This window comes from Musa acuminata, chromosome BXJ3-3 (assembly GCF_036884655.1).
Source record: "Musa acuminata AAA Group cultivar baxijiao chromosome BXJ3-3, Cavendish_Baxijiao_AAA, whole genome shotgun sequence".
Classification (NCBI taxonomy): Eukaryota; Viridiplantae; Streptophyta; class Magnoliopsida; order Zingiberales; family Musaceae; genus Musa; species Musa acuminata.
This window is the reverse complement of record NC_088351.1, coordinates 32,672,453-32,685,143: the sequence shown is the minus strand read 5'-3', so window position 1 is coordinate 32,685,143 and position 12,691 is coordinate 32,672,453. Positions and strand designations below refer to the sequence as shown.

At 31.3% G+C, this 12,691-nt stretch overlaps 2 protein-coding genes across 2 annotated transcripts; both read right to left on the bottom strand.

The window, feature by feature from the left end:
• Window positions 1–523: 523 nt before the first annotated feature.
• Window positions 524–2,044, bottom strand: LOC135632541 (exopolygalacturonase-like). Its single transcript, XM_065141153.1, has 5 exons — window positions 1,976–2,044; window positions 1,663–1,782; window positions 1,477–1,562; window positions 857–1,361; window positions 524–760 (listed from the first exon to the last, which is right to left on the bottom strand). Exons 1-5 carry the CDS (start codon window positions 2,042–2,044, stop codon window positions 524–526), a joined length of 1,017 nt encoding a protein of 338 aa, XP_064997225.1.
• A 5,422-nt stretch (window positions 2,045–7,466) lies between these two features.
• LOC135632540 (exopolygalacturonase-like) lies at window positions 7,467–8,987 on the bottom strand. Its single transcript, XM_065141152.1, has 5 exons — window positions 8,919–8,987; window positions 8,606–8,725; window positions 8,420–8,505; window positions 7,800–8,304; window positions 7,467–7,703 (listed from the first exon to the last, which is right to left on the bottom strand). Exons 1-5 carry the CDS (start codon window positions 8,985–8,987, stop codon window positions 7,467–7,469), a joined length of 1,017 nt encoding a protein of 338 aa, XP_064997224.1.
• Window positions 8,988–12,691: the final 3,704 nt, after the last annotated feature.

Here is a 12,691-nt window from a genome sequence, read left to right as displayed (position 1 = left end):
CATGCGTTAGCATTAACAAATGATACTCTTGTAATTGTCCTTCGTTGACGACATAGTGAATAGGCCCATACTTGTCAGTTATCAGTCTCCTTCTATCGACTACCTAGGCATAAAAGTCAATCCCCAAGGCCCGAAGAAGGGAATCAGAGTCAAGACTTCTATTGTTCATACCCCTACTATTCGCACTCGCAGTTATACAATACCATCGGAGATTAGGTCAGATTTTTTTGATGTTGATTGCTTGTGTAGGATAACTATACTTTATTGTTATAATGTCATAAAAATTTACTTTATTATTATAATGTCATAAAAATTTACTTTATATTTTTCAGAAAAATATGAAACTAACTTTAGATATCATTTTTCTATGCATTGGATGCCAATTTGCATGTACTCCAATTTCTTTATTTATTTTTTTCTAATATAAGGTATACACTCAAAGTAACAAAGAGGATGCATAAGAAGGGAAAGGAACTCTTGTGTGCAAAAGTTCAGTTCATCCCTTTTGCCTCAACCCAAGAATTTAGATGCAAGGGTCAGGTTTCACATTCCCATTGGAGCTGCCATAAACATTAACACAAATAGACGTTGCATTTTGGGCTTGCTTGTCTTTTCCGTTGTACTCCAAGCTAATGTCACTGAGCTCCACTCCCTCACATGGTGCGGCCACACTGCACACTAGTTTATAAGCTACTGGTGAGGCAAATGTCCCCGTGATATTTCTATACTTGATATCCGTGATCTTAACCAAAGAAGGATCCTACATAGAGAAAGGAATGATGCACAAATTTCAAGATTGAGTCCATTTAAGAACTCTAATGATATATTTAGTAGTAGTAGGAGCAATAAGGTATACCTTTCCGGGACAATTAGCATTTGGGCAATAGTTCTGATCTATGATGATAGGGTTATAGACATTGTTCATGATGATGTGTTCAAAGAGGAAATCAGTGGCCTTCAAACTAGATGAAGAAGATTGCCATGTCTTGATCCTCAATCCATTTGTTGTACCGGTAAGATTGCATTGCATCACTTTCAGCCCGATGACATCTTTCTCACCAGCATTTTTGCCGAGACTACCGACGCTGATGCCATGGCCAGGACCGCATAACACATTAAAGATGGTCAAATTGGTGCAGCCCGAGCCGATGGAGATGCAATCATCACCAGTGCCGATGACCGAGTTAGCAACCTGGATATTGGTCGAGTCGGCGATGTGGATGCCATCAGTGTTGGGGCTATCTCCCGGAGCACTGATCCTAATGGAATCAAATGTAATATTTCTTGATTTAAGGACATGAACGTGGAAGAACTTGCTGTCGATAAAATTGATGCTGCTGATGGTTGCGTTCGTGACGAAACTAAACACCAAGGTCTATACAGTAGTGTTGCAACAATTGTTAGTGCATTTCAAAGTGAGAACGAAGTAGTGTTAATTTCTGCATGGTTAGAACAAGGAAGACAAGGCTAGCATACCTTCGGTAGGGGTTTGCAATTGAGTATCTTTTTGCATTGGTTATAAGGCCATGCAGAAGCTCCTTGTCCATCGAATCTTCCACCTCCTGAGATAACTAGTCCATTAATGTACTGAAAATCGAGCCAATTTTCTTTGTAAGCTTCGAGATGGGTGGATGCTAGTAGCTGCCCTTTCACTTGCATCACCATTATGCCTTTGCAAGGCCCTCTGAAGATTGTTGGACCAAGCAGGTATGCACCCTCTGGGATCACTATCGTTGTTCTCCCTTCCACCGTGCATGCCGCACTCCATGCTGCTTCAAAAGCCTACCATGTCCATAATTGTTACAACAGTGAGTATGAAGTTGTCGTGATAACCAATACGAAATGTTTCTTATGTTTGTCCTCTATTCCACTCAATCTTGCTATAATTTAAGTTCATGAAGATGTTTAAATTCATGAGAAAGAAGACAAAAACTATTGTTTATAGTAATAACTTATAATAAACATGAAGAGCTACCTTTGTGTTATCAGTTTGGCCATCTCCTGTTGCTCCGTAATCTTTCACATTGTAAACACCGATAGCCATGTCTACCCTCACCCCGCTTAAGACGAGGGATAACAAGCCAATCACAATAATACTTAATTCTACACTCATTATCAAAAGTCTTCTCCGCGATCGATGTATACTCCAAATTAGCACTTTTGTTTGCGTATCAATAATCTGAATGAAGTAATCATTTATATTGAGGGCATGCAAAAGGCTTCTTCTCGTGTAATCAACTTGTAAATATATTTTAAGTAATTTTTGACCACTAAGTTAACGATTACTTACTATTTATATATATGCTTGCGGTTGAGAAAGATATGTATGATTACTAGTTTGCCATTTCACTACTCTATTCTTGGCCTATTTTCAACCAGAAACAACCTCTTCCTTTGTACGGTGTTGTCTCCATAATTTGTAAACTTTGTGAGCAATAACCTCTTTCTTCGTAAGGTACTATCTCCATAATTTGTAAACTTTGTGAGCAATATTGGTGTGATGAATATCCAAAATCTATAACTTTTATGCTATGTAGAAAGTGAAAAAGAATCATGTATAATGTCATTGTATTCAAAATATTTATGTATGTGAAATGAAAGGATGAATTAAAAGAAGAGCTAATAAGTTTTTGTATGATATACATGTAGAGATCGGAGGATGAAATGTGATCTAAATATGTTTAAAATATAAAAAAGGAGGTTTGAGTTAATAAGTTTATGGATTTGATTGGATTAAGATGAATAACAGTAATAGTTAGATATAGACGAACTATCCCATGAGTTTAAAATTTAAACCCTTTCGGACAAAGATAATGGTGGATTGAATTGATGTCCAATGTGATATGTTTTATATTATATCTTAGAAGCTCCAATTCTAGAGAACACAAGACTTGAAGAATTATTTATTATTGTATTAAATTTTATGAAATCATATAACTATTAAAACTAATATTATATTTTTTTAATATATTTGAACGAATACAAGGTTAAAATAACTACTAAAACAAATAATACTATAAACTTAAAATAATTTCATTTCTTAAAATAGCATTGATCCTGATGGAATCAAACGTAGTGTTTCTCGATTCAAAGTTATGAATGTGAAAAAACTTACTGTCAACAAAAGAAATGTTACTAATGGTTGCGTTCAAGGCGAAACTAAACACCAAGTTCTACATAGTAGTGTTGCAGTGAATTTTAGTGCAATTCAAAGTGAGAATGATGTGGTGTTAATTTCTACATGGTTATGGCTAGGAAGACATAGCTACCACACTTTGGGTAGGGGCCTATAATTGTATGTCTTTTCGCATTGGGTATAAGACCATAAAGAAGCTCCTTATCTATTGAAACTTCTGCCTCATGAGATAAATATTTCATTATTATTCTAGAAATCGAGCCTATTTTGATTGTTATACACGAGATGGATGGTTGCCAGTAGTTGTCCTTTCACTTGCATCACCATTATGCCCATGTAAAGCCCTTTGAAGAATGTTAGATCGAGCAGGTCTGCTCCCTCCAAGTTCACTATCGTTGTCATCCTTTCCACCGTGCATGCAGCACTCCTTATCGATTTGAAAGCCTACCATGTCCATAATTGTTATAATTATAAGTATAGAGTTATCACGATAACAAATAAAAAAAGTTTCTTATATTTTTCCTTTGTTCTGTTCAAATTTTTGCAATTTAAGTTCATGAAGATGTTTAAATTCAAAAGAAAGAAGACAATAACTATTGGTTATGGTAATAATCTATTCTAAATATGAAAAGTTACCTTTGTACTATCAGTTTGACTATCTCCTACTTATAAGTCAAATAATCATTCTAACATTAAAATCAATTATCCTTATAAAAATTTTAAATTAAATTATTATTATGCATCATGAAAGTATAACAATCTTAATATCAAATTTTTAAAATATGAATCAAGATTAATTAGAGAAGACTTTACCTCTTCTCGACTTTCCTCTCCTTAGGATCATCTCCTCCGGAAATCATCTTTTCAATTCTCTCATTGTTAGGCTCGATACGAAATAAGGAACGAGGAGCCCCTTTATAACAGTGAAAATGCGATCTCTTCCAAAGATAAATAATAATTTTATTTTATTTTAAATTTATTTATATTTTACTCTTCTGCACAAAGATAAAAATATAATATTCATTTCTTATGGTTCACACACAAAAATAGAATATGGACTATTTACATCCTAAAAATCATATCACTCATTAGGAAATAAATTAATTAATAATTTAATTTTGCTAAACAAATTCACTTATCCACATGATTAAGGAAATTAATTTTAATCATTTCCTTAACCATACCACACAAACAAGTAGGAAAATAATATATATTAAATAATATATTATTTCTAGTAATTAATTTATGGTAAGGGTGAAATTATCGATGATTACAATATGATTTATAATGTGAGGGTCAACATATATGTTACGATGTATGGTCTAGGAGTGAATGTGTATGCTAGGACATGTAGTATGAGAATACACATATATATTATAAAATATGATGCAAAAGTTCATAGATGTATTATGATTTCAACTGTAAGTACTATGATTATCATTGCATAATTGTATTTTGATTTACTTTAAAGTAAAAATTTTATGTCTTTATTAGGTAGTTGTCATACCATTTGTCATGACATGTTTTATGCATTTATAGATATATATGATGTGGAAGTGCATGTAGATGTCATGATGTATGATTAGGAGTTCATAAGTATACTATGATTTTTCATTGTACATACCATGACCTGCACACATGAATTATGATTTACTTTAAATAAGAGTTATATCTTCTTATTATGCATCTATCATGTTACGAGATGGTACGTTGCTAAAGAGGCCATACTTAAATAAATTTACAATGAAATATCTTTTGCAATCATAGATATGTGAGTATGAAATTGTATGTAGATATCGTGAAATGTTATTTCATAATTCATAAATATATTATGTTTCTATTACTTAAATTAGGATATATCCATGCACATATGTATTATGATTTATTTTGACTTAGAGCTTCACCTGTTTACTCTACAGCTATTATTTTATAGGGTTGCAAGTTGGTAAACAAGCCATAAAAATGTGACATTACCATGAAAAGTTTCATGCAAATGAATTAAGTTGTACGTAACATAATACAAGCTCACTTAAATAAAACACAAAAAAGCTTATATTTACTAAGTCATCACTTATTATAGATCCTATTTTATATAAAAGAATATTATTAACCCATCCATATGATATGCAAAGAGGTGAGTAGTTATGGGCCTTTGTCAAAATAGATATAGATAACAACCTCTGAACATATTTTTATGTACATATTTTTTTGGATCAAATATACATATGTGGTTTGAGATTATAGGTTTATAACATATGTACAACTATCAAGCATCACGGTCTATAGGTGAGGTCTTGCATTTAGTTTAGCAATAAAATATTTTTTTTTTCTGCTACCCTATGTTTGATAGTTGTAGTAAACTAAAAAATATCATCTTATCTCAATCATAAATGTATGATATATGTAGAATTTGAAGTAGTACGTTACATGAAATCCTATAACAAGGCTCAGGTGTGTTTCTAAGACTATATCAGACAACTTAAGTATACAATACTTTATCTTCTCAAATCCTCTAAGATTGGAGTCCTTTTACCAGGCATACCCCTAATGTAGTGTTTAGAAGATGCATTGACAACTTGGCACCAAATTTGCGACCTGCTTAGTTCTTAGACTTGGTTAATTTGTGACTCAAGATGTGTGTTATGATTAGAATATTATCATACTAAAAATTGAAACATATATCTCGATTAATTTGACTAATGCTAAGGCATGACGACTAATAATATAGATTTTTCAATGTATTTGAATGAATACAATATTAAAATAAAAACTAAAATCAAATAACATTGTAAAGTTAAAATAATTTCATTTGTTATATGAATCATTATTTATTTTTGGTTACAAACTTACATAAAATGTTTATATTTTTTAAATAATAAAATATTTTTTTAGTCTATTAAATAATTATGTATGATATATACATTTATAATTTGCACACAAATACATTGATTGAAAACATATACCATGCTACTTTATAAGCTGACATGACAAAAAATATCATTTATTTATTTTTTATTATAAATATTCGATAAAAGTTTGTAACTCTCAAACCTCTTTTTCATAGAACAATAAGATAGAATAAACCTATGTGAAAATTTAAAATTCTAATGATAATTAAACACATAACCAACTATCCTTCATATTTTCTATGATTTCTCTTTTTCTATTCTTTATCTTTTCCTACATTACCTTCGATGTAAGTCCATATTTTTTTTAATCTGTAATTAAATTGATTATCTAATATCATGTAACATTTATTAAATATGGAAAGCAAAAATTAATTGATCAAATATCTTAAATGCTTTGTCTAATCTACTTTTCCGAATAATTCATCTATATTTTTGTTTTTCTTTAATCCTTCAATCTCTTTATCATGACAACTTTTTTGTTCTTTTATGAATATTTTTTTGTTCCTTTAATGGTAATTTGAAAATTAGGTAACTATATCAGCATGATTAAATATCAAAATTAATCAATATCTAGTACAATATAGAATTCATTTAAGTAAAAGAACCCAAAATTTTCAAAAATATACCAAGTCAAGTGTTGTTTTAGATTTTATTTAATTTTTTTTATAAAAATGATTCTCCAATAAAATCTTCTCGATACTAAGTATTATTATGACTAACATCATAAATGTATGGTCATGTCTTTTCTTAGATCATTTTCTTGTTATCATATCTTCTAATTATTGTACCTGTATTATTAAAGTAAGTATTTTTTTAACTATCGTCGTATAGGTAAGTTATATTTATATCGATATTCGTGCTTAAGCAATTAAATTTTATATTCACCTTTTGATATTTTATATATTATCATGTGTCACATAATGTGCATAAAAGTTTATATTTATAGTATAAGTTAACGATATTATTTTTATCCTATTTTATGTGATTGAAGTTTTGTTTAAATTTTTATTATCATTTTATTTTTGTTAATTATGATATTTTAGATTTTTATTATATAAAATTTTAAATTATTTATATGTTTTAAAGTATTTTCATAAGTAACATATAGTCTGAATTGTTGGCACAACATTTCAACTAGTGACCGAGGGCATAGTCGAATAACAACTTGATAATATTGATACCTATACTTTATTATTATAATGTCATAAAAAATTACTTTATATTTTTCATAAAAATATGAAACTAACTTTAGACATCTTTTTTCTATGCATTGGATGCCAATTTGCATGTACTCTGATTTCTTTATTTATTTTTTTCTAATATAAGGTATACACTCAAAGTAACAAAGAGGATGCAGAAGAAGGGAAAGGAACTCTTGTGTGCAAAAGTTCAGTTCATCCCTTTTGCCACAACCCAAGAATTTAGATGCAAGGGTCAGGTTTCACATTCCCATTGGAGCTGCCATAAACATTAACACAAATAGACGTTGCATTTTGGGCTTGCTTGTCTTTTCCGTTGTACTCCAAGCTAATGTCACTGAGGTCCACTCCCTCACATGGTGCGGCCACACTGCACACTAGTTTATAAGCTACTGGTGAGGCAAATGTCCCCGTGATATTTCTATACTTGATATCCGTGATCTTAACCAAAGAAGGATCCTACATAGAGAAAGGAATGATGCACAAATGTCAAGATTGAGTCCATTTAAGAACTCTAATGATATATTTAGTAGTAGTAGGAGCAATAAGGTATACCTTTCCGGGACAATTAGCATTTGGGCAATAGTTCTGATCTATGATGATAGGGTTATAGACATTGTTCATGATGATGTGTTCAAAGAGGAAATCAGTGGCCTTCAAACTAGATGAAGAAGATTGCCATGTCTTGATCCTCAATCCATTTGTTGTACCGGTAAGATTGCATTGCATCACTTTCAGCCCGATGACATCTTTCTCACCAGCATTTTTGCCGAGACTACCGACGCTGATGCCATGGCCAGGACCGCATAACACATTAAAGATGGTCAAATTGGTGCAGCCCGAGCCGATGGAGATGCAATCATCACCAGTGCCGATGACCGAGTTAGCAACCTGGATATTGGTCGAGTCGGCGATGTGGATGCCATCAGTGTTGGGGCTATCTCCCGGAGCACTGATCCTAATGGAATCAAATGTAATATTTCTTGATTTAAGGACATGAACGTGGAAGAACTTGCTGTCGATAAAATTGATGCTGCTGATGGTTGCGTTCGTGACGAAACTAAACACCAAGGTCTATACAGTAGTGTTGCAACAATTGTTAGTGCATTTCAAAGTGAGAACGAAGTAGTGTTAATTTCTGCATGGTTAGAACAAGGAAGACAAGGCTAGCATACCTTCGGTAGGGGTTTGCAATTGAGTATCTTTTTGCATTGGTTATAAGGCCATGCAGAAGCTCCTTGTCCATCGAATCTTCCACCTCCTGAGATAACTAGTCCATTAATGTACTGAAAATCGAGCCAATTTTCTTTGTAAGCTTCGAGATGGGTGGATGCTAGTAGCTGCCCTTTCACTTGCATCACCATTATGCCTTTGCAAGGCCCTCTGAAGATTGTTGGACCAAGCAGGTATGCACCCTCTGGGATCACTATCGTTGTTCTCCCTTCCACCGTGCATGCCGCACTCCATGCTGCTTCAAAAGCCTACCATGTCCATAATTGTTACAACAGTGAGTATGAAGTTGTCGTGATAACCAATACAAAATGTTTCTTATGTTTGTCCTCTATTCCACTCAATCTTGCTATAATTTAAGTTCATGAAGATGTTTAAATTCATGAGAAAGAAGACAAAAACTATTGTTTATAGTAATAACTTATAATAAACATGAAGAGCTACCTTTGTGTTATCAGTTTGGCCATCTCCTGTTGCTCCGTAATCTTTCACATTGTAAACACCGATAGCCATGTCTACCCTCACCCCGCTTAAGACGAGGGATAACAAGCCAATCACAATAATACTTAATTCTACACTCATTATCAAAAGTCTTCTCCGCGATCGATGTATACTCCAAATTAGCACTTTTGTTTGCGTATCAATAATCTGAATGAAGTAATCATTTATATTGAGGGCATGCAAAAGGCTTCTTCTCGTGTAATCAACTTGTAAATATATTTTAAGTAATTTTTGACCACTAAGTTAACGATTACTTACTATTTATATATATGCTTGCGGTTGAGAAAGATATGTATGATTACTAGTTTGCCATTTCACTACTCTATTCTTGGCCTATTTTCAACCAGAAACAACCTCTTCCTTTGTACGGTGTTGTCTCCATAATTTGTAAACTTTGTGAGCAATAACCTCTTTCTTCGTAAGGTACTATCTCCATAATTTGTAAACTTTGTGAGCAATATTGGTGTGATGAATATCCAAAATCTATAACTTTTATGCTATGTAGAAAGTGAAAAAGAATCATGTATAATGTCATTGTATTCAAAATATTTATGTATGTGAAATGAAAGGATGAATTAAAAGAAGAGCTAATAAGTTTTTGTATGATATACATGTAGAGATCGGAGGATGAAATGTGATCTAAATATGTTTAAAATATAAAAAAGGAGGTTTGAGTTAATAAGTTTATGGATTTGATTGGATTAAGATGAATAACAGTAATAGTTAGATATAGACGAACTATCCCATGAGTTTAAAATTTAAACCCTTTCGGACAAAGATAATGGTGGATTGAATTGATGTCCAATGTGATATGTTTTATATTATATCTTAGAAGCTCCAATTCTAGAGAACACAAGACTTGAAGAATTATTTATTATTGTATTAAATTTTATGAAATCATATAACTATTAAAACTAATATTATATTTTTTTAATATATTTGAACGAATACAAGGTTAAAATAACTACTAAAACAAATAATACTATAAACTTAAAATAATTTCATTTCTTAAAATAGCATTGATCCTGATGGAATCAAACGTAGTGTTTCTCGATTCAAAGTTATGAATGTGAAAAAACTTACTGTCAACAAAAGAAATGTTACTAATGGTTGCGTTCAAGGCGAAACTAAACACCAAGTTCTACATAGTAGTGTTGCAGTGAATTTTAGTGCAATTCAAAGTGAGAATGATGTGGTGTTAATTTCTACATGGTTATGGCTAGGAAGACATAGCTACCACACTTTGGGTAGGGGCCTATAATTGTATGTCTTTTCGCATTGGGTATAAGACCATAAAGAAGCTCCTTATCTATTGAAACTTCTGCCTCATGAGATAAATATTTCATTATTATTCTAGAAATCGAGCCTATTTTGATTGTTATACACGAGATGGATGGTTGCCAGTAGTTGTCCTTTCACTTGCATCACCATTATGCCCATGTAAAGCCCTTTGAAGAATGTTAGATCGAGCAGGTCTGCTCCCTCCAAGTTCACTATCGTTGTCATCCTTTCCACCGTGCATGCAGCACTCCTTATCGATTTGAAAGCCTACCATGTCCATAATTGTTATAATTATAAGTATAGAGTTATCACGATAACAAATAAAAAAAGTTTCTTATATTTTTCCTTTGTTCTGTTCAAATTTTTGCAATTTAAGTTCATGAAGATGTTTAAATTCAAAAGAAAGAAGACAATAACTATTGGTTATGGTAATAATCTATTCTAAATATGAAAAGTTACCTTTGTACTATCAGTTTGACTATCTCCTACTTATAAGTCAAATAATCATTCTAACATTAAAATCAATTATCCTTATAAAAATTTTAAATTAAATTATTATTATGCATCATGAAAGTATAACAATCTTAATATCAAATTTTTAAAATATGAATCAAGATTAATTAGAGAAGACTTTACCTCTTCTCGACTTTCCTCTCCTTAGGATCATCTCCTCCGGAAATCATCTTTTCAATTCTCTCATTGTTAGGCTCGATACGAAATAAGGAACGAGGAGCCCCTTTATAACAGTGAAAATGCGATCTCTTCCAAAGATAAATAATAATTTTATTTTATTTTAAATTTATTTATATTTTACTCTTCTGCACAAAGATAAAAATATAATATTCATTTCTTATGGTTCACACACAAAAATAGAATATGGACTATTTACATCCTAAAAATCATATCACTCATTAGGAAATAAATTAATTAATAATTTAATTTTGCTAAACAAATTCACTTATCCACATGATTAAGGAAATTAATTTTAATCATTTCCTTAACCATACCACACAAACAAGTAGGAAAATAATATATATTAAATAATATATTATTTCTAGTAATTAATTTATGGTAAGGGTGAAATTATCGATGATTACAATATGATTTATAATGTGAGGGTCAACATATATGTTACGATGTATGGTCTAGGAGTGAATGTGTATGCTAGGACATGTAGTATGAGAATACACATATATATTATAAAATATGATGCAAAAGTTCATAGATGTATTATGATTTCAACTGTAAGTACTATGATTATCATTGCATAATTGTATTTTGATTTACTTTAAAGTAAAAATTTTATGTCTTTATTAGGTAGTTGTCATACCATTTGTCATGACATGTTTTATGCATTTATAGATATATATGATGTGGAAGTGCATGTAGATGTCATGATGTATGATTAGGAGTTCATAAGTATACTATGATTTTTCATTGTACATACCATGACCTGCACACATGAATTATGATTTACTTTAAATAAGAGTTATATCTTCTTATTATGCATCTATCATGTTACGAGATGGTACGTTGCTAAAGAGGCCATACTTAAATAAATTTACAATGAAATATCTTTTGCAATCATAGATATGTGAGTATGAAATTGTATGTAGATATCGTGAAATGTTATTTCATAATTCATAAATATATTATGTTTCTATTACTTAAATTAGGATATATCCATGCACATATGTATTATGATTTATTTTGACTTAGAGCTTCACCTGTTTACTCTACAGCTATTATTTTATAGGGTTGCAAGTTGGTAAACAAGCCATAAAAATGTGACATTACCATGAAAAGTTTCATGCAAATGAATTAAGTTGTACGTAACATAATACAAGCTCACTTAAATAAAACACAAAAAAGCTTATATTTACTAAGTCATCACTTATTATAGATCCTATTTTATATAAAAGAATATTATTAACCCATCCATATGATATGCAAAGAGGTGAGTAGTTATGGGCCTTTGTCAAAATAGATATAGATAACAACCTCTGAACATATTTTTATGTACATATTTTTTTGGATCAAATATACATATGTGGTTTGAGATTATAGGTTTATAACATATGTACAACTATCAAGCATCACGGTCTATAGGTGAGGTCTTGCATTTAGTTTAGCAATAAAATATTTTTTTTTTCTGCTACCCTATGTTTGATAGTTGTAGTAAACTAAAAAATATCATCTTATCTCAATCATAAATGTATGATATATGTAGAATTTGAAGTAGTACGTTACATGAAATCCTATAACAAGGCTCAGGTGTGTTTCTAAGACTATATCAGACAACTTAAGTATACAATACTTTATCTTCTCAAATCCTCTAAGATTGGAGTCCTTTTACCAGGCATACCCCTAATGTAGTGTTTAGAAGATGCATTGACAACTTGGCACCAAATTTGCGACCTGCTTAGTTCTTAGAC